We start from the raw sequence: 26,990 nt of genomic DNA on the forward strand, positions 1-26,990 counted from the left end.
ATGTTAAAATGTCTAATTTGGAATCATTTGTGGAACTTTTTAATTTTGAGTCTAAAATACATTTTGAAATAAAATCAGAAACTAGTGCAAAGACTAACACAATTTTAAATTACTAAAGGATAGCCAGTAAAAGCATAACAAATCATATTGGATCATCCCTGTAAAAATAATGACCACGAGCAGTAATAGTATAGAAATATGAAGACATAGAAGAAAAAAAATAGAGAGACATGATTCAGTAGAATTCAGGCCCATGATGTATTCGAAAATGAAAATTCACATTTCTAAAGTAATCACATTTAACCTAGACATCCTTGCAGCATTATGGAAAAAAAATAAACTGGGCCCTAGTGTTTAGCGTGCACTTAGAATTATATCATTCAGTTCACAGATAAAAGCACTGCGTATAGGTACATAGACAAAATTAACAGATGTGTACTACATGGCTAACAGGAAGGAAATACAAATCATGGCTAAAAACTCCAGAGAGAGAATAATCTATTTGCTGTTTGTTTAATAGTGTGCAGCTTTAATAATGCAGTTTATATGCAGAACCCCTGAGTTGTATGACCACTGGTGACTCAGACAGATGAAGTGACTATAAGGTCAAAGATGGCAAGGAAGGTAGGGGCGACAAAGGTGACACTTAGGAAGCTTTACATGTACTAAATTAATAGACTACAGTCTTAAGACACCAATGATTTTTGGATATTATGAATGTGGTCAAAGAAAAGAAATTATTACACTTCAGTAATACACCAATCCTTTTGCAATGGCCTTGCTGTTAATGCAACAATGAATTAATTTAACTGATTTAACTTCAATGGAACAATTTTTTTTCTTTTAAGGGAAAGCTGAGCAAGGTGATAATCAGTTGATTAACATAAGGCTATACTAAAGATATGTAATGCATCTTTCATTAGATTCCTGTCAAATGTTTTTAGCAGGACCTGAATATGTAGACCCTTGAGGTGATAATATGCTGAAGTATCACTGGAGCTTTTAACAGTTGTATCATAGTCCTATTTCTGGTTTTGACATTATTCAAAGTGATAACAAAATAACAAAATTGTGTTAAAGTAAATGTTGAAGTAATCAGTTTACAGTATTTAAATATCTCCATGTTTGATGCTGTGCAGACATTCTTTCAAATGTTTGCTGTGCAAGAAAAGTTAACGCGCATTCATCACTGGTTTGATTTACTTTATATCTACGATTGTGATCTTTTATTTTAAATAGGTATCCTGTTTCATTACCGAGCTGCGTCCAGTCGATATTCACTTAATTTCAATCAAGCTAAACAGGCTTGCCTGGACAACAATGCTGTCATTGCCACTCCAGAACAGATGCAGGCTGCTTATGAGGCTGGTTTTGAACAATGTGATGCTGGTTGGTTATCTGATCAAACAGCCAGGTAAGTTTTATTTTAAATAAGCCTACCAAAAACTTAATCCATGTCCTAGAAGTCAAAAGGCTTAAAATGAGTAGTAGCAGGAACAATGTTCATACAACTATAACAGTTTGTGACTATATTCAGTTATTCTTATATGTTTTATACATATATATATATATATATATATATATATATATATATATATATATATATATGGGTTCCCTTCAATACATCTAAAATCCATAACATCTAAATTCATAACATTGAGACCAGAACATCTAAAAATCCATAACATCTAAAACTCATAACATCGAATTTCATAACATCTAAAATGTAAAATATGTAATAGTGTATCATCAAATATGTAAATGTTATAGTTTAATCTGTTAATCTTGTGGTATCACTATGAGATGTTGTAGTTTTTATTTCTATAGTTATTATTTATATAGTGTAGGAATTAATACTCTTTATATAGTATTAATTTTGCCATTCTGTATGTGTTTTTGGTCATACAGGTAAGTGATATAGACTTGTACATTCTTTATGGTGATTGTGATACAGTGGGGTTAGGAAATTATCTTTTTCCCACTGTAGTATGATCTTAGAGTTGGTATATATAATTTATGGAGAGTGTGGGAGGCAGAGCCCCCCACATGGACGGGTGAATCTAGAAAGTGTGTTTGGAAGTTTGGTGTTGTAATATGTGGATGGGATGTTATTTTTATGTGATTTGTAGTGTTCGATGTTGTGACACACATTTTAGATGTTATGAAATTTGATGTTATGGGTTTTAGATGTTTTAGGTTTTAGATGTTCTGGTTTTGATGTTACGAATTTAGATGTTATGGGTTTTAAATGTTTTGAATGAGACCCATATATATATATATATATATATATATATATATATATATATATATATATTGGTCTACTGCTTTTCATCGAATACCACTTATTCGAAAAAGAGCAGTAGACTGCTCAGTTACGTGAAAGTGCACTTATTCGAAAGTGCACTTTCGCGAACTCAGCTTCTTCAAACAGATCGCACCACAGTGCAGGACAGCAGGAAAACATGCTATGTCCTCCACTGTGATGCGGTAGTTACAGACCTTATGGTTAAGGCATCGGTCATGGTAAGGGGATAGCCCTATTATCTATCCCCTTACCATGACCCGTGCCCTAACCCTAAGGTCCATGACTACCGCACCACAGTAGAGGACAGGCTATCCTCCACTGTGGTGTGGTAGTCACGGACCTTAGGGTTAGGGCGCGGGTCATGTGAAGGGGATAGCCCTACTAGCTATCCCCTTACCATGACCCGTGCCCTAACCCTAAGGTCTGTAACTACTGCACTAAAATCAGTAGTAGCCCATTCGCTGAAGTGGGTTTCGCGAAAGTGCACTTTCACGTAACCCAGGGTCTACTGTGTGAGTTCGAAGAAGTGTATTAGACCCATATATCTATATATATATATATATATATATATATATATATATATATATATATATATATATATATATATACATATGGGAAGTGAGTTGAATAACCAGCTATGTTGACATCATTCAAACACACACACACACACACACACACACACACACACACACACACACACACACACACACACACACACACACACACACACACACACACACACACACACACACTGAGTTGAATAACCAGCTATGTGGACATCTATTTGGATGACACAACCAGGTGGTCAGTAAGCATGCAAACCTGGAGATTGAAAATCTCTGGGTAGATGAATATTCCCTTTCCCTCAGGATTGCGTAATATCTGAGTCAGAACATATAACTAACAGAAGGTGGTGGGGGGAACAGGGGAGCTTGCCCCTCTGCAAAAATACTTGCATTTGTTTTACTTCACCACAGGGTAATACATGAAGTATGTTTAGAATGTGTTAACATTTGTGTTTGCTGTTTCAACATAATTATATCAATATGTTTATCAACAGGTCCACCACAAAATCCTACATCTCCAAAATCTGGAAAAAAATCTGTCATTCTCCCCTTATATAAAGGTGGAAAAAACTGAATTATCTAACCATAGGCCAATTTCCATCCTTTCCCCACTATTTAAAATGCTAGGAAAGTGTATACACTCACAGTTATTAAAATTTATACTAGACTGTAATCTCCTTTCTTCTACCCAGCATGGTTTTGACCTGCAAATAATACTACCACAGCATTATTGTCTTTCACTGCAACTGTTAACAAAGCTATGGATAGGGGCTTACATACATCAGTAATCCTACTAGACCTATCAAAGGCTTTTGATACAGTGTCACACTCTAAACTAATACAACAACTTTGTACATTAGGCTACTCCAAAGCTACTCAAACATGGTTCTACAATTATTTAACCAGTAGACAACAGTGTTTCAAACAGCAAACTTACCTATCCAATTTCAAACACCTAGTAAATACTACCAGAGTTCCCCAAGGATCTATTCTTGGACTTCTCTTTAATATCTTCATTAACAATGTTTATACTACATCCCTCCAAAGTATACTTATCCAGTATGCGGATGACTCTACTATTTTCTCTGCTTCCAACAACCCCCAAGATCTCTTAATGATGACACAGGACAGGTTTACCTTTAGAAAGGCGATTCGCACTCGGGCAAACAGCAATTGTTCAAAACGCTGTTTGCAAAGTTTGCAAATGCCGAACAAAAAAAGGTTTGAATGTGCAATGAGCGAATGCACAGTGACATTTGCTCATTGCACATTCGATATTGTGGGGCAGATTGCACTATAGTGGGGTTTGGAATATGGTCCCTTTCCCCACTGTAGTGCAATCTCAGAGTTAGAATATTAAAGTAGGGGGTGTGGGGGGCACAGACCCCTATATGGGGGTGCAAGGGGGCTTGACCCCTGCTTTACACATCTTTTTTTTTTCATTTGACAATGTTCGAAAAACAACGAATCTGCTTTTCGATTTGCTGTTTTTCGAACATTAAGGACTATTGCCGTTTTCACTTTTATGATTATGAGTCTCTCATATGAGCACTCGTACCACTGTGAATCACCTTTCTAAAGGTAAACCCACAGGACACCTTTATCTCTATCAAAAAATGGCTAACTGATGCCCAACTATTACTTAACCCAAATAAAACAAAGCTCTTGCTATTTTGCCCCAAGTCACTCACACAAGAATTCAAAATATACTTAGAAAACAAAACCCAAATAAAAGTTGAAACTCATGCAAACTTCCTAGGTATCACTATAGATAACAAACTTATCTTTGAACAACATATACTTAATACAATACAATAAAAAACAAAAAAAAAGGAACACATATTTCATGGATACCTCTACAAAAATAACATTAGCCAATTCTCTCCTACTACCTTCCCTTCTTTACGGTGCTCCTATTTTTACTAATCATCACACTACCCTAAAGAATAAATTACAATTATGTTATCATAAACTTGCCAAACTTGCTATTGGCATACCTTATCATTCACACCATTACTTTGCCCTCAAAAAACTAAACTGGTTACAGTTCCATCATTACCGGAATTGAACTCAGCTATCTCTAGCACACAAATGAATTTATCTGCCTGATAACTGCCCTGCTTTAAAACCATCTTACAATCATATACTCTACCAAGAAATCTCTGCTCCACCAACAAGCAACTCTTACAAGTATATAAACAAAAGAGCCAGACAATGCCTTTACTCTTACACCATTGCTAAAATGTGGAATGCTCTCCCTCCACACATAAGTACTATAGGATCCCTTAAGACCTTTAAATGTACATTAAAAGACCATTACTTTAACTCTGACAGTTGTTCTTGTACCTAAACAACTAACTAACTAACTTTACATACTTCTACCTGTCTCCACCATTGCCACCTGCTACTGTCAAATAGTATCTGTCTATCAGAGTATCTCTTTCTCACCTCCTTTTTTGCCTCTCAACTATTCTTTGGTATTACAACTTTTCAAAATGACACAAGTAATATGTGGTCCACTACCGTCATATAGTACCAATTCATTTAACTATTTTTCTCCTCATCCCCCTTGCCTCTCAACTGTTATTTGATAGTAGTACGTCTACAAAATAATGTAAGTAATATTCACCCTATTTTGTCTCTATGCTCACTGAACCTCTTGCTATAGACTTCTTTGCCTCCATAACACCCCTCCTTCAATTTATCTCATGTACTCCACCTATACATTAATAATTGCTATAATCACTTCATTTTCTCTCTCCTTACACCCTTGCTAAACTCTTCATCCTTATCTCTTAAAAGTCTAGATGCTTTATTTCCACAATTTCAGGTGATAAAAAATCAAACTAAATTCCTTGAGCGATATGTTAATGTTAATGAACATCTGCGTATTTTATAGCTATGGTTAATGTTATCTTATGTAAATCATGCAACTGCATAGTGTTTGTATGGCTAGGTAACATTGTAATATCTACCAATCTATACCAAAGCTTGTCTTTTTTGTCACATTGTAAACATTTTCATTAATATTTATACTTTGTTTTGACTTTCCATTTTTATACTTTGTTTGACCTTACATTTTGTATGTATATTGTATTGTGGAGCTTATCTCCCCGGGCCTCGGCTGAAATGGGTTTATGACCCAATCGGACTTTCCCAGTAAACAAATGGCAATAAATAGCTGGTCATTCAAGCACTTGCCCAATGTATATTACATCACACACATACACACACACACCCACACACACACACACACACACACACACACACACACACACACACACACACACACACACACACACACACACACACATGTATAAATGTGAGTATGGGGTATGTGCTAGGTAGGGCTTTTTGGTCATTGAGATGTCCAAGGTGATTATGGGCCAGTTTCATTGATGGCCCAAGCAAAAAAAGATCCAGTACATATAAATTCTGGCAATTTAAAAACAAAAAATTCTATAATCATACCACTTTTTGCAGGAACATATGCAATAAGGAGATAACAGCAACATTTGAAAAGCCATAACATCAGTGCCATATAAAAGTAAATGGCTAGCAGATGTGATATGACACAAGTTACATGTTACCTCTTAAATGATGATGTCACAAGTAGATTATGAGTTCTTTATTTCTACAGTAAAAAAATTTATGTGGTTTACACCAAAATCAAATTACACGTTCTCATACTTTTATTTAGTTTCTGTATGTCTTTGCATTTTTATGCATGTGCTTGTACTTTGCAATTTTGGACTAATTGCTGTCCAAATAGTGTGGAAAAGCACTTTGCCAGTTCTTTTTAATGACTAACTTAACGTTGGTGTGGTCATTTCTTTAGAAATGATCATATATTTATTTTTGCAGGTTTCTTATATATTTTATTTTATTTTTTTGAGGGGGTGATCAGCTATGAGATGGGCTGCTTTATTTTTTTTATTTTATTTGCACTAATGTAATATTGATTTGGGTGACAATAATTCTTTCTGATATATATTTTTGATTGGTTAGGGTATTGATAGGCTATGGTTATGTCAGTTTAACACACACACACACACACACACACACACACACACACACACACACACACACACACACACACACGCAAAAACTAAGGCTATGAACTGGCAACTAGAACTAATTTTGAGTCCCTTGATTTACATTTCCCTGCTTTGCAATTCAGAGCATAAAAATCAACTGAACAGTGCTCTTGGACATTCCCAATTAATAATATATTTAAATTTAACAAATCGGGCAAGCCAGTCACAAAGGTAACCTTAGCCAGATAGCTTAGCGATTTAATATCTTTTGCCTATAACAAATTAGGCCTTTCTTTACCAAAACCACTGAGAGCCTATTCAACCAGGTCCATGGCATCATCTTCAGTATTTTTATCCAGAAGATCTTATATATTGGCCTTTTGGATGTGGTCTGCAGCGGCTCCAGCCTATGCCACTGTTGTTCTTGGTTGGTGGGAGCAATCAATATTGAAGTTTATTTGCTCCTTATGTAAAGTAGTGTTTTGTGTTAGGCTTGTTGATGATTTATTTTTTGTGTTGGAAGGGAATATTGACAATGTCAGTTGTTGAATTTAATTAATGTTAAGTTTGAGTTCTTGAAGTTTACTTTAGGTAACATGGGATCTGAGGTAAACTCTTTGGGTGTGACCATCCAATGGAAGTCTACAGGATCTAGTTTTGAGAGTGACATGTATAGAAAAACTACCTTTGTTAATAGTTATTTATATTATTTGAGTAATCATCTGACCCTTATTAAAAAAAATATTCCAGAAGGCCAATATATAAGAGCTTCTAAGATGTCTACGAATGGCCACGTTTTTGAAAAAGAAGTAAGTTTTATTACACATTTATTTTTAGAACGAGGTTATAAGGATAATTTATTAGATAATATAGCAAATGATATTAAAGAATCATAGGGCTACAGAATTTCAACCTATTTTAAAACATGGTTTTAAACAAGTAACACATTTAGATAAAACCATCCTTATTTCTAGTGTGTACAGTTGTAAAACTGTGGGGATTGTTTATAAGCAGTACGTTCCTACTGTGGGGATTTTTATGTGGGTATGTCTATGAAATGCTTGGAAAAATGCATTAAGGAGCACCTTTATTCTATCAAGACCAACAATATTAATAATGCTTTATACAAACACATTCTTAGGTGTCAGTATAACAAAAAGTTTCTTTTTTCTATTTTAGAACAAGTACCTAGAGATATTAGGGGAGGAAGTTATAAGGATAAAGCTGAACAAAGAGAGACAGTGTAGCAGTTAAAGTTAGGAGCAGACAAGCCAATTGGGGTGAATGAAACTATTAATTTGAATTTTTTTTAAACATAGAAGGATAAAATAAATTAATTAGGTGTGTTAAGCTACATATTAAGTGTTGTGTATGTTTTGGAATAGTTGAATTTTTGATGACTGTATTTTATTTTTTAATTGAATGATTTAGTTGGTTCACAGCTTAAATAACTTAATGGAGGTTGTTTGTATTAAAAGTTTGTGTATTGTGTTTATTTCCTTCTGAAGAAGTCTCTTTTAGGATGAAAGCCAAGATTAAAATTTTTATTTGCCAAGTTTGAGGTTGTTTGTTCCTTGGGCTTTGTTCTACTTGCCGTGATGGATTATTTCAAGGGGTTTTAGTTTCTGCTATTCATGTGGGGACAGCCTTTTTTTTTACTTTTCTGTTGCAAATTCTTCTATGAGGCTCATTTCACATGTAAACAAAGAAAACTCTAGGACAGCAGGTTCAGGCATTTCCATTAGGAGGCATGCCTTGATGCACTATATGATTTTGTGAAGCTCTTCAAATCCTTGTCTATCAATGCTTCTTTTGATGGCAGGTCTTTGTTTGGCCCCACAGTAAAGGACACATTATCCTGGTGTGAGAAGGATGAAAAGACCCTCTCTGCAGTGGGAGTATGTTTTTCATCCCTTTTTAGGAATCAACGAGGTGGTCAAAAGATGTGGTTCAAAAAGTCCCAGGGTCTTTTCCAGGACACAATAGAGAAAGTTCCCCTAGGGGCAGAGAGGGGAACTCGAATGGAAGACACATCCCATGTGGCATAGGAGGCCCACAAAATCAGGGGTCCAGAGACTTCTTCTCTGATAGACCCTACCAGCACTCCTGAAAGGAAACCTGATTCTCCCCCTCTGGAGGCAAATGGGGGTCAACTTTCCCTGTATCAGAGAGCCTGGCTAAACATAACAAAAGATTCTTGGGTGCAGGGGATTATTTCCAAAACTTATATAATTACCTTTTCCCTTCCACCTCCAACTGTATGAAAAATTCCTGATATTCCACCCAGTTGGAGGAAAAAGCAGCACTAGAAATATGAAATCTGTTAGAAAAAAAGAGTCAACTGAGAGGTACAGCCAGACCAGATAGAATCTAGAACTTACTCCAGATTTTTTTTTTAGTGACAGAAAAACAAAGGACTGGAGACCAGTTTTGGATCTCAGCAACTTGAACAAGTCAGCTCAACATACAAAGTCTCAGATGGTCAACGTTCTGTTCATTTTACCCTTCCTGGGCAAGGATGACTGGATGTGCTCGACAGACCTTCAGAATGCGTACTATCACATAAAAGTGAACAGAAAATCCAGAAGGTATTTACACTTCTGGCTGGGTGTCAGTCACTATCAGTTCAGAGCAGTGCCTTTTGGCCTCACAATACCCCCCAGGGTGTTTACCAAATGTGTAGGAGTAGTGGAAGCTCACTTGAGACTGCAGGGATTTTGGATGTTTCCATATCTAGATGACTGACTCATTATCACCCTGACCAGGCATCTACTAATAAGAGTGCTAAATCAGGTACTTCAGATTTGTTCTCTTCTGGGAATAACCATAAATTATGACAAGTTTCATATACAACCAACTCAAAATTTAGAATTCATAGGAGCTGTTTTCAATATGACAACTGCGACAGTTTCTTTTCCTCTGTCAAGAGTGCAGACTATGAGATTCCAAGTCAGGAGAATAATTCACAGTGCCAGTGTTTCAACCCAGTTGATCCTTCAAGCCTTGAGGTCAAGGTCAGCTGCCATAATATTAGTTCCTCTAGCAAGGGTTCATATGAGAATTCTTCAATAAATGCTAGCAATACAATGGTCCATTCTTCACCAGCACATGTCAACACAAATAAGGATCACTCAAGTATGCAAGAGATATTTCTGGTGGTTGAGTCATTCAGAACAAGTTCTACAGGGCTGTCCACTCATTCTTTCTCAGCCCACAGTCATAGTGAGATAGACACTTCCTAGATCAGATGGGGGGGGGGCACTTTCTGTAGAAAACAATCTAGGGCAATTGGTCCCCCAAATAGGCCAACTTGCATTTCAATATCCTAGAAATGAGAGCAGTGCTTTTAGCATTGCAAAGCTTTCAGGGTGCTCTTCCTTCAGGGCAATTGCAATTCAAATGGACAATATGTCAATAGTTTGGTAAATCAACAAATGAGGAGGGACCATATCATACTCCTTGTCTCAGGAAGCACTCAGAGTGTGGCAATGGGTAATCTCATCCAAGCACTTTCTCATAGCACTGCACATTCCAGGGAAATCCAGTGTGATAGCAGATAAATTGAGCAGGTCCATTCTTCTGCCTCATGAGTTGCCCCTCAACAGGAATGTGGCAGAAATTATTTTTCTGTTGATGGGTCCAGCCTTGCTGCTATATTTTTGTTTCTCCTGTAAACAGCAAATGCAGCAGCTACTTTGCCTTATTCCCTCCTCAGGGGGAGTCACTGAGGGGATGTTCTACTTGATGATTGCCCCCCACCCCCGATCTACTCTACATTTACCCACCAAGCCCTCTAAGTCTTAAATTCTTGCAGAAAGCAGCCAGGCTGAAGCGCAAAGTTATCCTCATTGCACCTTTTTGGCCTCATCAGATTTGGTTCCCCTTCCTGTGGCCTCACCTTCTTTACCAACCTTGGATTCTGGATCCGATTCCAGATCTCCAGTCACACCCAACAGGCATGGTTCACTTGGATTTTTCAAACCTCAAGCTAACAATATGGTTTCTCCAATTCCATTAATAGCCAGACAACTAATGATCTCTTCCCCTGCCTGTCATATCCTTTTATGTTCCATTAAACCTTCAACAAGAAGACTGCATACAAATAAGTGGAGAAGGTTTGTTTACTGGGGACAACAAAAGCATATTGACTCCTTTTCAGCCCCAATAAATAACATCCTTTAATTTTTGGCTTCGATCTTTAATGAAGGGGTGAGCTCCTCTACCATTAAGGTTCAGTTAGCAGCAATAGCTAATTTTCATATTGGATTTGAGAATTCTTCTGTAGAGTCTTCCAAACTTGTTAAAGCATTCCTGAGAGGCTTTTTTCTATTGAGACCCACGTATAAAGACGCTTCTCCACCATGGGATCTGAACTTGGTACTGCAAGCCTTAATTCATTTCACCTCTGAACCAGAAGCTAAATGTGACCTTAAGTTTCTGACTTGGAAAACTGTATTTTCAGAAGCCATTACCTCAGCTAGAAGAATTTCAGAACTCAAGCTTTATCCTTGACGCCTCCTTATTTGATTTTTCATAAGGATAGTTACATTACAAGCCAATGCTTCCTTCCTTCCTTCCTTCCTTCCTTCCTTCCCTCCTTCCTTCCTTCCTTCCTTCCTTCCTTCCTTCCTTCCTTCCTTCCTTCCTTCCTTCCTTCCTTCCTTCCTTCCTTCCTTCCTTCCTTCCTTCCTTCCTTCCTTCCTTCCTTCCTCCCTTCCTTCCTTCCTTCCTTCCTTCCTTCCTTCCTTCCTTCCTTCCTTCCTTCCTTCCCAAGGTGGTGTCAGAATCTAATATCAGTCCATCCATTAATTTGCCAGGGAACTAATGGTGCTGCTGGATAGAGGCACAGGGAACTAATCTGAAGGGGTGGTGAAAGCCAACACATTCTGGCTAGGCTTATAGATGCCCTTGGGCAGATAGCCTAGTACTTACCTATGAACCTATGAACTTAATCTTTCTAACTTTGCAAATAAATGTGAATATATGTTGTACTTATTGATGCTCACATACACTTTTGTTTTTAATTATATTGGACAAAAGAAATCAGAAAGACAGACCAGTTGTTTGTTTCTTTTGCAGATCTGAAATTTGGAAAGCCAGTGGCAAAAGTAACTCTAGCCAGATGGCTGATAGATTATATTTAATGTATCTATAACAAATTGAGTCTTACCTTACCAAAACCTGTGAGAGCCCATTCAATTAGGTCCATGGCAACTTCTTCAGTCTTTCTGTCCAGAGCTTCGATGGATGACATATGTGCAGCTGCAACCTAGGTGAATCTTCCTACCTTTATCACTCCTTACAAATTAGATCTGGTCTTGAGGGGCAGAGCAACTTTTGGCTCAACTAGGGAATATCCTTCCTTAGAGTCCATCCAGGGTTTTAGGTAGCTGAGTACTCTGTCCCAACAGTTGAGGATAGAATGAAAATTGACAACATCAGATAAAGAAGTTATGTACTCACCATAACGTTCCATCTGTGTTATCCATTTTCATTTTTCTTCAGCTTCCCACCCACCAACTCCATCCCTTATTTCAACAATCTCCTGGAAAAATGAGACATTCTAAGGACACCACTGTCCTTTATGATTGAGCTCCAGATTTAGTTTCCTCTGTAGTCCATATACATTTTAAGTATATGTATATATATATTATATATGTGTGTGTGTGTGTGTGTGTGTGTGTGTGTGTGTGTGTGTGTGTGTGTGTGTGTGTGTATGTATATATATATATATATATATATATATATATATATATATATATATATATATATATATATATATGCATATCGATAGATACTACTTCTGAAAAAAAATCAGCAAACAAGATGTGGGGTATGTTAGGGGTTGGTACATTATGGGTAAGGGAGATGCATCAGAGATTTTTGGTTATCATAAGGTTTAATAATGGCCAAGTTAGATCTAAGTGGCGCAGTGGTGCAGCGGTAAAGTTGTCATCTCATAGCAAGAGGTTTGTTGGTTCAATTCTCAGCTTGGGTGCCTTCTGTGTGGAGTCTATATGTCCTCCCTGCATTTGTGTGGGTTTTCTCTGGGTACTCCGGTTTCCTCCCATGTTACAAAGACATGCATCTGGAGTGTTACTCCGCTGAAAATTGGCTTCATTCCAAGTCGGACTTTTCTGGTAAAGAAATGTTAAATAAAATTTCCAACAGTTGAGGAAGAATGAAAATGGACAACACAGATGGAATTTGTGGTGAGTACATAACTTCTTTGTATTCCTTTATTTGTAAAGTTTATAAATGCTGTCACTGCTGTATGTCAAAAAGAAATGGCTACTATTAAGATTAAAATAAACAAAATAACCTCATAATGAGTACTGGTTAAAACTGAATGTGTTAACAGGGGAATATTAATGTATGTTCTATGGTCAGTGCATGACATTTGGCTATTTAATGAATCTTAGTGATATATGTATATTGCAGACTGATGCAGACACATCTGTCAAAAATTATTTTTTTTCTCTTGTTAGTATGTTTGTTCCTGCATACAAAATTTCAGTAAGTATTAAAATAGACTGGCATTCAACTCAGTCTCAAGAGTTCAGTCTGTGACCGCAGGAACAAGGAACCCCCCAAAAATGGATAGCATTGTTATTATACCTGCCAATATCACTGGCAATGTGGACATCAGCATAACTGACACTGAAGGCTGTGATCCTGTAATTAAGATCACAACCAACATTAATAAATCTGATAATATTAACACCTAGAGCTATTGAATGGACTACAGCCTCCTTGAAAATGGCTCCAAGATGGAGATCAGTGAAAACAAGTGAAAAGATCCTACTGAAAAAGAAGAAACTGGCATAGTGTTTCTATTGGTCCTAAAAGCAGAGAGGGAAGAAGAAGCTGACATTCGTTACTGTGCCCCTATAAATGCGTCCACTCAATTTTCATTCTCTTTCTCTTGTAAAGGGATGCAACAAGGCCTAAAGGACCTTGCTGATGACGGCCTTGAGCAAAAAAAAAAAAAAAAGTTTCAGTTATAGAGGATAAATTTTCAGTCCTGACCAGTTCAGCAAGGACTTTCCAATGAGGTTTTAACTGCCAAGCTATAGTCACCACCAAAACAAGCATCGGAAGGTATATTTTCTTGCCGTCTGGACTTTTTAGGTTGTATCCCAGGGAAGGATTGTCTGTGTAGATATGTCTTGTGTTTTTTTCTTTTTATGTCAAGAAGACTCAACCTGAATATTTACTAGTTCAGATATGGAGGTAAAGAGAAGTCAGTCAAAAGGTAGTGCTCAATGTTGCATTTTTATCTGTGGCAACAGTGAGAACTTTCTCCATTTTAATCAGTTTTATTTTTTTCCTATCTCAAGGAGCATCTAGTATAAAACCTATATAAACGTCATAAGCAATTTCAAAATGTTCCTTCCCAAACTGTAAAACACATAAAGAGGGTTTATCCTGAAGTGATATTTTTTTGACTATTTTTATACACTTTAAATGGTTCACTATCAATAACTATCAATTATTACTAACAATTCCAAAAAGCAGAATCAACTGTCTAAAAAACATTGACAGCAGCAGAGCAGTAAACTGCTGGAAAGGTTGAGGGGTGAAATGCATGTGACTTGGAGAATGAGAGCAATATCTTGTCAAAGCTGTCCGAAGGTAGAGAAAGGAAGGGCCTGGTAAGAAACTTAAAAGTGAAGCACAGGAAGGCTCAACAACTTGATCAGAATTCAAGCACTAATCATTAAAAGAAAAAAATTCTCTGAAAGTTTTAGAAAGTACCCTAGGGCTGTCTCAGTGCACTTCCTTCAGTGCATGGCAAAGGAGATGAAATCTGTGGACAAAAGTTTTTTACCCACCATAAGTGTAAAGTGGGATGGATAAGTAGTCCAAGAAAATCTCAGGTCTCAAGCTGTTACCTAATGGCATCAGTCTTCCTGTTGATGAGGATGGATCTCCTTACTCTAGATCTGTAGCATACTGATACCAGCACTCATGTTTCAGAACCACATCACAGAACACAGTTCGGTGGCATTTGCTACTAGTTGGACATACTGCTGTGTTATCTAACAGCATCAAGCTCTGGTTATGGATCTTTTTCTTTGTTATACTTTATAACATGGATTATATTTTGTTGTGGCTTGTCATTCATATATCCTTGGTTCCTTGATCATACTGTTCTGGCATTTTTGCCAGTTACTTAGTTGGGTATTTTAAACAATTAATATTTTTCCTTATGCAGATGTGAGACTCTGTTACTCTTTTGTTCCTTTACTATTTTTCCTTGTTGTACAGATGTGAGACTCTGTTACTCTTTTGTTCCTTTAATATTTTCCTTGTACAGATGTAAGACTCTGTTACTCTTTTGTTCCTTTAATATTTTTTCTTGTTGTACAGATGTGAGACTCTGTTACTCTTTTGTTCCTTTAATATTTTTCCTTGTACAGATGTAAGACTCTGTTACTCTTTTGTTCCTTTAATATTTTTCCTTGTTGTACAGATGTGAGACTCTGTTACTCTTTTGTTCCTTTAATATTTTTCCTTGTTGTACAGATGTGAGACTCTGTTACTCTTTTGTTCCTTTAATACAATAAACTCTCAGTTAATCAGCAATCATGAGGACTGGTAGATGCTGGATAAGTGTAGTTTCTGGTTGCTTGAGAGTTAGTAGTAAAATAGACCTGACAAATACTGTACCCTATACCATACCATAACATACCATACCATACCATACCATAAACACCATATTGATTTGATTTTAATATTGAAATATAGTAATTAAAAGCCTGCCTGGAATAATAATATTTTACATTTATATTTCCACTAGAAAACCTGGCATCCGGAATGGTTTTCAGTGACATGCTGAGTGGATTGGAATTGAATGAATTGAAGAGAGAGAGAGAGTGAATGCATGTATGAAAGCAGAAGCAAAAGTGTGTGAGATCAGTGAGATGTATGAAAGCTGAAGAGAGTGTGTGTGAGAGAGAGACCAGAGAGAAATATGTGCAATCTGATGCAAACTTACTGAGTGAGTATGGAGCAAGTGTTCACATTTTAGCAATTTGACTTGTTCTCAGGTTAGTGAGAGAGGGTATTTATTTGTATCTTCCTTTATAAAGCTCTAAAAATGTAAGGTATGTTTCTGCAGGGGGGAAACAAAGTGCAACACGTAAAACTGAACTATTCATACTGTACTGTTTTTCTTCTATTTTTTCTGGTTGTTTGAGAGTTCTGGTTGCTTAAGTTCTGTTTAACTGAGAGTTTACTGTATTTTTCTTTGTGCTAATGTGAGGCCTTGTTGCTAGTTCATTCCTACAGCGAGCCACATTACTAATTTCCAAAGAACACATTTGTGCATGCTGTCCTGTTTTAAATTTATTTCCAGTAGGTGATTAAATTTTCATCTCTTGCGTAATTGCACTCAATGCATCTTATTTCATAAGGTGTGCATTCTGTGCTGTCTCTGCCCTGTGTTCTTAGATGCTAAAGTCTGTCAAGCTACACTAGAAAGAATCCAGTTTATTAACACTAAGTGCAGAATATGACACGTGTCTCTGTGAAACATAGAAGCCACACTGGACAAAGTTACTCTGCTTTAATGCATGCCAATTCACCCCAACATATCATCTTTGTTAGTTCCGTGCTTCACCAATTTTTTTATAAATCCTTGGATCACACACATCACTATCTTTTGTCAGTAAAAAGCCTTCCACAGATTTGCATGTATTATGTGTAAAAGCATACTATAGAATCAGTGTATGATTTTGCAGCAGTTTGTACATGTGAAAACAAAAAAAGTCTAATCCAGTTAAGGACAGAAGGGAGTTTAAGATTATTCCAGCACTCAGTGGGCATGGGCATATGTCTGACAAAGTAATCCTGGACAGGATGCAAAACCCATCACAGGATCCATATTGTCACACAGTGCAAACACACACACAGACACACACACACACACACACACACACACACACACACACACACACACACACACACACACACACACACACTCTGGAATGTGGGAGGAAAGGAGGAACCCAGAGCACCCACCAAAAAACGTGTGTAGAGACAGGAAGTAAGTGCTGGGTCTCTATACAAAGCATCCTAGCTGAGAGCCAAACTGGAGAACTAAGCATTGTGAATCAGCAATGCTAGCTACTGTGCTCCTGTGCCAGTTAACAAGGAACTAGCTTAATGCATTAAAAATGTATGTGGAATTCACAGTCATCAGAGTATTTCACATAAAACATGTTTGTTGAAAAACAGTGACTAAATACACTAAAATATGTCTAAATATCCAATAGCATAGCTGCTGGATTGAAAATTGTTATTCTGTTTTACTTTATGCAGGTATCCAATTGTAAGACCAAGGCAGAGGTGTTATGGAGACAAGATCATCCATCCAGGAGTGAGAAGCTATGGAATCCGTAATCCACATGAAAAGTATGATGTATACTGCTATATTGAACACTTGCAAGGTATGTTACTGGGGTATTTGAAAGGCTTAGTAGATCCAACAAAGGTTAGAATGTAAAGCACAATTATGAGTAAGTGGAGAAGAATGGAAATTGATACTTTAAAATGTTAACACAAAGTACCAAAACAGGTACAATAGACTGACTGGCATTAAAGGGAGAGTTTGGAATCATTTTCATAGGTTCATAGGTTCATAGGTGTGTACTAGGCCAATGGCCCTGGAGCTTTTACAAGCCTAGCCCATAGAAATGCCCTGGCATCATGCCACTGTTAGTTCCTGGTGCCTCTATCAAGTAGAGCCACTGGAGTGATCCCCATGGTGAACTTTCTAATTCGCATCCACTCATCAAGATTTCTCTTGAAAAGGGGCAGTGAGGTGCTCTGCTTGACATGTATGGGAAGTTTATTCCAGAGCATAGGCAGTCTCTGGGTTATGAATCTGTCCCTCCAGCATGTTCTATTGATTATGGTAATGAGGTTGAGGTTCCTGGAGTGTGTGGTGTGGAGGGATTGGGATTTCTTTAGATGTAACATTTCTAACAGGGCTGGCTCAGACATGGCTTTGTAAGTCAAGCAGAGATTGCCTCTTAATAGACACTATGAGACAGAGAAAAGCTGGAGTTTTTTGAGTCTGTCCATGTAGGGCATGTGTTTAAGGCCTAGGATCCTCTTCGTGAGGTACTTTTGTGGCCTTTCCAGCTGTTGCAGGTGTTTAGTGAGGTACATGCCAAATGGAGCATTATACTCGATGATTGGTCTAATGAGGGAAGAGCAGAGAGAGATGATGACCTCTTTCTTCCAAGATGCAAAACCCTTGGTAATGAGAAGGACTTTCTATCCACAGTGGCAATGTGGTAGTGGAAGGAGAGGTTGCTGTCAACCTATGTCCCCAGATCTCTTATAACGCCTTCAGTGTTCAGTGGGCTACCATCAATGTGATAATTAGTGAGAACTGAGTTTTTCCCAAAGGGTAATGATGACCCAGACCGTCTTCTTTATTTTCTTGAGACAATATGAGGAAACTGACCCACACTGTTTTGCATCCCTTGATATTTACCATACAGAATTCATGTGTAGCAGAATTTGAAAATGTGCAGCATTAGTATAATCAATGGCTGTACTCAGTGATTATAAACCTCCAAGGCAAATGCTAAGTAAGAGATCACAAATAAAAAAAATGCTTGTGACCTACTGAAGCCTAACTGAGCCTCATTTTATACACTTTTCCTATATTGGAGTCTAGTCTAGTCTTGTGAGTTTCTTTTTTCAAAAACATATGCCATATCATGTTGTTTCCTCTCCTGCAACAAAACGTGAATATTTTACCATTTAACCATGTTACAAGCTGTAGACTCATTTCTGTGTGACATTTTTAACAAATGACATATGCTCATTTCACAAATAATGTCAGCATAGCATCAAAACTATATGTGGTTCTTCATACCTCAGCCAATGTATGACTGCAGTGATGAGTAAAGATCTATGAAACTACTACCTGGGTCACAAATTCAATGACAATTGTTTAAGAAGACTGCAAAGTTGAAGAAAAGGGTCACTCAAGACTACTTATACATTGTCGATGTGCTTTATAACAGAAAAAGATATATGTTTTTTGGGTACATATTTGGGACAATTAAAATAATGCATCCTTATACAGCATTCAGTAAGTTGCTTGCCATGGAATTGTAGGAGGAGATGTACAAATCTCATAGCATGATGACCCTGTGAGCACGATCTTTGTCTTACAGCACCAAGATCTGGTCAGTGTCTGTGTGGCGTCTGCATGCTCTCCTTGTGTTTGCAATGGTTTTTGCAAAGTTCTCCAATTTACTCCTATGAACATGCTGACTGATTACATATTCCAAACTATTTCTATATATCATATTCATCCTTGCCCTTGTGGCTCAGATCACGGAAGGAACCTGAAACATGTCAGTTTGCTTGCCAGGTTAACAAATATATAAATTAGTCACCATCTGTGTTATGGGGAAAGAGTGAAATATGGGGTCATTTGTTTATTGCTGGACAGACCAGTAAACTGCATGGGATCTGCTACAATGACAAATCAGACAATAACCACCAGGATAGCAGTTTTGCCCATTCAGTCATGTGTGATATTAGTCATTAGGAAGAGATTGACTAATTTATCATCAGCCAAATAAAAGCACAGAAAAAGGGAGCGGGTGCAAACCTAAAGTACATGATTTTGCCATTGGTGATGGCATGCAGTAATAAGAAAGTAGACAGCTGACAGACATATTTTCCTTTTTCATCCCTAAGTGTCTCATGTTAGGAAGACAAAGAGACAGACTGATTTTAAGTTTTGATATGAATCTCATTACAGTGATCATTCGGTGGAAAGAAGACAGAACTCACACACCTTTCCTGATTGTGATGGTGGGGTGCATTGCTAAAATATCGAAATGTATTCTAATGCCCCTTTCAACCATATTATAATCTATTTAGCTTTAGAGCAGTACAAGTCCTTGTTTCTTCAGAACTTTGTAGAACTCTAGGAGGTAACTTGCATGCTGCCTCATCATATATGTTGTCCTCAGTGTTCTCATTTTGCCCACGAATCCTTCTGTCACCAAAAGTTTAGAAATGTCTTTGTTATAGCAATGAAAATAATGTGTTACACTGTCTTTATGTTTATTGCCTCTAAATCCAAGACATTTCATTCATGTATGAATTCATTTTGTGTATTGTTTAGTAAATACATCCCAGCAAACATTCACTTTTTAACATTTTACAGTTTATTACCTTAGTTTCAGTAAGCCATGTTCCAGTTTACAGCTGAAATATGCTTTATGACAGATGATGATGATCCTTCAAACGGGATATTCATGCTGCTTCATGTATTGCATTTATGTGTCTCATAAGGGTTTTCAATTTATTTCCTGAGCAAATGAGAATAATTCAACCAAGTATGATAAATACTCACAAGTGACGTTATCCCTACATTTAAATCCATAACCGTTCATGAGCAAAGTGCATGAGCCTGCAATATATGCAGTTTAGTTTCTGTTGGTTTAATTTCTTTAAAGTCTTAGATTTTTTGCATACCTTGATGGGAATGGACCCCATTCCTAAGTCAGGTCATAACTAAAGTTCATGAAATTAGTGCTGCTGTAGTCTTTGACATTAGCCAACAATGCTTTTCTCAGCACCCGCAACGTACTCAGAACTGTCTCCTTCTGCAGTTTGCATTGGATTACGTGTATCAGCTCATACTTATGCATGATTGCAAATTCATTTTTATTAATCCGATTGCTCCTGCTACTATTGCAATTGTGAGGATATATCTTTCTTCCACATTGCACTTTTTTGTACTTGATTGGTCAGTTATTGTAACAAATATTTCTGAGACGTTTCACTATTATAAATACATGCCATTGAGAGTACTAGGAAAAGGAAGCTTTCTTTGAAGCACTGAAAGGAATGTAGCCTTACTTCTGATGTTTCTGAGTAATATAATAATTCTTATAAATCGGGGAAAGTTAAGTGAGTATTAGCTTTCTATAATGACTCCCCCCACCCAAAGTTAAATCACATAATAAGAAAAACAATTTCTTACTTATCATATTGTATTAGCTAGGGCCAGATATGCTTTGACTCTGTGACAAACATTGATCAGGTCTATATGATCAAACTTTCAAAAGTTCGACTGTCATATGCTCGACACTAAATGATCGAATTTTTGAAAGTTTAAACATTTTAACTGAGATCTTCGTACCACACGGAATGGGAAGATGTCCCTTTTCTGCACTGTAGTGCAATCTCAGAGTTGGTATATTTAAAGAGTGGGGGGAGCAGGAGGGCTTGCCCCACTGCTTAAAATGTTCAGGTAGGTTGTTTGTGTAGTTCATTTTTTTATTAGATTTTCAAACTTTTAAAAGTTTGATCATATGGTGTCAACCATATGACAGTCGAACTTTTGAAAGTTCGATTATCTAATATAGACCCACATTGGTCGGGGGGAGGTGAAGGAAGAGAAAGCTAGAATAGACTTTAAAAAATTAGTTGCAGATAGCAATGTGCATGACTTCTGAAAATGGATCCTTTCACATCTTAAGATAGATACTGTGGCAATTCATGCCTTCTTAGTCATCATCAGCCCCCTTTTTCCCATTTTCTACATGGGGTTGGGATATCGTGTTAACTGTCGTCACCTCTCTTGGTCCAGTGCCACACTCCTCTCTTCTTCGACACTCATGCTGACTGTCACAGATCTTCTTTCACACAATCCGTCCACCTCTTTGCTGAATGTCGTCGCTACTTCTTACCTTCTTCCTGTTTGTACCAAATCTTCTTCACCAGCTTGTCTTCTCTTTTCTGTACGTGTCCAAACCACCGTAATCTGTTCTCTTTGATCGTTTCTGCAACTGGAGCTACTTTGGCTTCTGCTCTTATGTCTTTATTTCTTCATCTGTCCCACAGAGTGCAACCTACCACCCTTGTCAGGCACTTCATTTCCATCACCTCTAGCATCTTCATTTGCTCTGCCTTTACTGTCCAGGTTTCCATACCATACAGTAGTACTGGTCGCACCATTGTCTTATACACCTTACTTTTCAGCTTCTTTGCCATTCTTCTGTCATATACTATAACTGATACTCTATGTCATTTGGCTGCAGCCCCTCTGATTCTAGCTTGACCTCGTCATTCAGACTTTCTTTCTCCTCAACCACCACTCACAGGTACTTGAAGCTGTTTACCTGTTCCACTATCTTCTCCTATATCTCAATTCTCAATTTCTTCTGATTCCCTTAGTTTGCTGCCATTACCACTGTCTTACCTGTGCTTAGTTTCATACATTCTGTGCCTTCAAGTTTGCATTCCATTGCTCTATACTTTGCTGGAGTTCTTGCTCAGTCTCTCTGTAAAGCCACATCATCTGCATATAGCAACTTTGTTGATCTGTCCCCTCCAACTTGTTTGCTAATGTAATCCATCACCAGTATGAACAGCAGTGGGCTCAGAACTGAACCCTGGTGTACAGCCACTCCCACTGGGAACCCCACTGTGACACCGAACACTGTTCGTGCTTCAGTCATCGGGTCCTTGTACTTAGCCTGCACTAATTCTACTAATGTTTCTGGGACTTTGAACCAACACAGTACTGCCCAGATCACCTTTCTTGGGATGTGGTCATATGCTTTCCTCCAAGTCTAGGAATGCCCAGTCGAGCTCTTTCCTCATCTCTAGCTTCTTCTAAACTATCTATCTCACTGCAAATATTGGGTCAGTTGTGCTGCATCCTGGTCTGAATCTGAACTGCTCATCCCCCAACTTACATTCTACTACTGTACGTATCTGTTGATCAGTCACCGTCTCCAGAACTTTCATGCAATGTGATAGGAGTTTGATGCCTCTGTACCACCCACAGTTGTGGATGCCCCCTTTGATCTTGTACAGTGGCACGGGTATGCTTATTCCCTAGTCATCTGGGATACGCCTCTCTCTTCTTCATGCCTTCTTAGTGTGCATTCCATATCTCAGTTTCATGAACTGTGATCAGACATTTTTGCATGATAAAGTTAAAATTAATATTGGATTTGCAGGAAAATACATACATGTTATATGGCTCCCAAGTAACATGTCAGGACTTGCAATGCCAAGTCCTAAAACACTGACAAAAAAAGATGAAAGTTCAAGAGAATACCGAAAATTGAACATAACATTTTTCCAGGGAGCTGTAAGCCCCCACAGACCACAAAGTGTTTTACATATATATCTAGCTATATATATATATATATATATATATATATATACATATATATATATATATATATATATACCTACACACACACACACACACACACACACACACACACACACACACACACACACACACACACACACACACACACACACACACACACACACACACACACACACACACACACACACAAACTCCAAGACTGCCATAGACTGGAGAACAAAGAATATTCTGAAAAATGGCAACCTTTGACTTAGTATATGCAAGCCCAGATTTTCAGTCATTTGGTCTCCGAATTTTAGAACTTGACATTGCGACTCACAGCATTTTAAATGGCTACTTTGTTACTTGCCCAGTCTATTGAGGTGGGCCTACTTTATTGTTATCAGCGTGTCTAACATGCATGGTCCATTGAACTGGTGAGGTTACAGCATGCACTGGTAGGGTTTTCTCTATAAACTGTTGTAAACAATGATAGCAGCATCTGACTTTGAACCTTTCAAAAAGAAGAAGATGCATAGATTGAAGAGATTCTTTCAGCTGCATAAACATTGGCTCCTTATGGAACCTTGACTTACAATACACAGAGGAATCAAAAAGTCTGAAAGCAAATGCCCAAAATACTGAAAGGCTATAATCTCCAATGTTAAGCACTTTTTGCAGGGGGCAAGACCCCCATGTAGGCCATCTCAGATTTATATACATGAACTCCATAGGTGCATGAACATGAAGAAGGGAAAATCTTTCAAAATAAAGGAATCACTGCCTGTGCACAGTTAGAAATCCTATCTATAGTAATTTTCTATGGAAAACAGATATTGGCATTTTGTTCCATGGCATTTATATACTTCACACTTGGGAAGTCTGACCTCAACCACCTGTAAACTGTAGCTATACTCATAAAATCAATGAATCAGAGCAATTGTTATCTTACTATATTTTTTTTCACTGTCCCAAAGAAAGAAAGAAACATACTTAATCACATAACCACATGGATAGTCAGTAACAGTATCAGCAACAGTAACAAAGTAGTTAAAAGGATGCTAAGTCTATTCCTTTTTTTACACAAACATTTTAACATTGATTTTTCTAGTGCCTTTGCCATAAAGATTCTACATTCCTCTTAATATTTATTATGACTAATAGTATATAATGTGTTCATTTTACATAGACAATGTTTTAAATGGTAAGGCTGTTGTGCAAGCTGCTAAATCAATAAAATTGTACCAACTTACCTTTACAGAAATTTAACACATGACATTCCATCATTTGCATAACATTATTATAAGACTGTCTGGTCCTGTGAAGCCTTTATATGTGTTTTTGCATAAATTCACAAGGCATGCAAACTTGTATACTACAGGCACTAAACCAAATTAAAAAATACAGAGTTTACATGTAGCAGAAGATGAACAGTTAACAGTAACTAAAGCAAAGTCTCACTTGTAACACTTTTATTTTTTCCTTCAGGAGAAGTGTTTTTCGCAACTTCACCAAATCTGTTCACCTTTCAAGAAGCTAAAGATTACTGTAAGGGACAAAATGCAGTACTGGCTTCTACAGGACACCTTTATGCTGCTTGGAAGGAAGGTCTGGATGTATGTCGCAGAGGCTGGCTCTCAGATAGAAGTGTTCGCTACCCAATTGTCCAACCTAGACCTTCATGTGGAGGTGACAGTCCAGGAGTGAGGACCATCTATATCTTCCCCAATCAAACTGGTTACCCACACCCTTGGAACCGATACAATGCTTTCTGCTTCAGAGGTATGGCCGTTACTACTATTAGCTAAATGCAAAAATACTGGTTACAATAAAAATAATAAATAGATATACTAATTGCATTATATCATCATTCACTGTAGAAAGCATTCTTTTCTTGGTTATTTACACTGATGAATGTGCAATTTTACTCAGTAAAGTGACAACATATGGGTAGCTGCAAAAATTACTTTGTGTAGCAAATACAAAATTATAACTTGGCTTGCAAAATTCACCATAGCTTTGATGCAAAAATTATGACCACTATATGTATTTATTCTGATGAAGGAAAGGTTACATGGAGCAGAGTACTAAAACTGTCAAAGTACAAGAATACATTCCCCCAATGGAGCATGTGCTCATAAAATTGGGAATATATATCAATTTTGGCCCAGGTGAGTAGAATAATCATCTTCTCCCTGTACTATACATGGTCACTGGACAAAAATCATTCTAATGGGGCAGTTCTGCTATCTCTGTAAACAAGCATATCCAGGTTATGAAGAAAGCTACCACTAGTTGCATCTGCTACTGTAAGACTGTCTGAAGAAAGCTTTCTAGCAAGGCACTGACCAGCCCAGGAAACAAAGACAACATTAAAGGTGAACATTCACCAATAAAAAGCAAAACAAAACAAAAAAAAAAAAAAAACAACTGTAAATCCAGAAGGAAGGTGCAGCTCAAAAACACAAGTCAAGCACAGAATGCCAAATAGGAATGTATTTAATGTACCACCACTTTATTCAAACACTTTTGTCATTAAACAGACTTCTTCAGAACAAGAAACAAAGAGCATCAGCAAGGAATAGTATTTAAACACTTCCAAAGCAATTCATTGGTCAGGAATTAACAAGCTAACTGATGATACAAGACCTCATTTCCCCTAGTCACTGTGCAATATAAAAGTTCTTAAAGAAAACTCAACCATTAAAAACTAGTACATACACTTTAAAATAATTCATATATGTATATATATATATATATATATATATATATATATATATATATATATATATATATATATATATATATATATATATATTTATTTATAGGTCTACTTGAAAACACTAACATGCCAAAACACAGACGACAAGAACACCGAGACCGGAAAATCGACAACTGAGATGACCGACAGTTTAAAAGCACGAAACTTCACATGCCCGACAAACCACAATCCCCACAATCAATAAAACAAAACAAATACCTTTTCCAAAAAACACACACACAACACAAACACACCAAAATCCTTACGAACCTACACTAAACCTTACATACACAGCAATATATGCACTAACCTTAACCCAAACCCTAACCCTAACATCCGTCACTATTGCACACTCACCTAACTTGCGCCCTAACCCTAACTCACTTAACCCGCCCCTAACCCTAAAGTCTGTCATTATCGCACACTTACCTTACCCGCACCCTAGCCCTAACTCACTTAACCCACCCTTAACCCTAACGTCTGTCACTATCACACATTTACCTTAATATGTCAGTGTTCTCAGCGTCAGGCTTTTAAACTGTCGGTCATCTCAGTTGTCGATCTTCCGGTCTCGGTGTTCTCGTCGTTGGTGTTTTGGCATGTCAATGTTTTCAAGTAGACCCATATATATATATATATATATATATATATATATATATATATATATATGTATATATATATATATATATATATATATATATATATGTATATATATATATATATATATATATATATATATATATATATATATATATGTATACATATATCCATAAATATACCTAAGTCAGTCTGTTAACCACAACATCCAAGATGTTAAAAACAATACATAGATTTTAATCTTAGTAAAGTACTAATGGACAACCTGTCATTAAGCCCAAGTAGTAAACAGGCAATCATTCTAATTTGCCACTTTAACTCTAAAAATTCAAGGTTCTCATCAAATGGACCCCCTCCCCCCCGAGTACCCAGATCAATATGGTCTATTGCTCCAAATTGAAAAGAGTGTGTAGGGAACATCTTTATTTGCTTGTATAGTGCATTCCTCTCATTGTGCTGCTTGATGTCATATAAATAGTGGTAGATTCTCTGTTTGAGAGCTCTCTTGGTTTTACCTATATAAAAGCCATTGCATAGGTCACATAATGTGATGTAAACTATTCCCTTG

At 37.2% G+C, this 26,990-nt stretch overlaps 1 protein-coding gene across 2 annotated transcripts in view; it reads left to right on the forward strand.

Annotated features, from left to right (window-relative positions):
- The window catches only part of ACAN (aggrecan), a 538,406-nt gene that overhangs the window by 277,343 nt on the left and 234,073 nt on the right, over window positions 1–26,990 (forward strand). For both annotated transcript variants that reach the window (XM_044078192.1, XM_044078191.1), the window contains exons 8-10: window positions 1,240–1,414; window positions 17,235–17,362; window positions 24,553–24,846. In XM_044078192.1, coding sequence (XP_043934127.1) covers window positions 1,240–1,414; window positions 17,235–17,362; window positions 24,553–24,846 — 597 coding nt within the window. The remainder of the gene's footprint in view (window positions 1–1,239; window positions 1,415–17,234; window positions 17,363–24,552; window positions 24,847–26,990) is intronic.

This window comes from Protopterus annectens, chromosome 7.part0, assembly GCF_019279795.1.
Source record: "Protopterus annectens isolate FY-2018-M chromosome 7.part0, PAN1.0, whole genome shotgun sequence".
Taxonomy (NCBI): Eukaryota; Metazoa; Chordata; order Ceratodontiformes; family Protopteridae; genus Protopterus; species Protopterus annectens.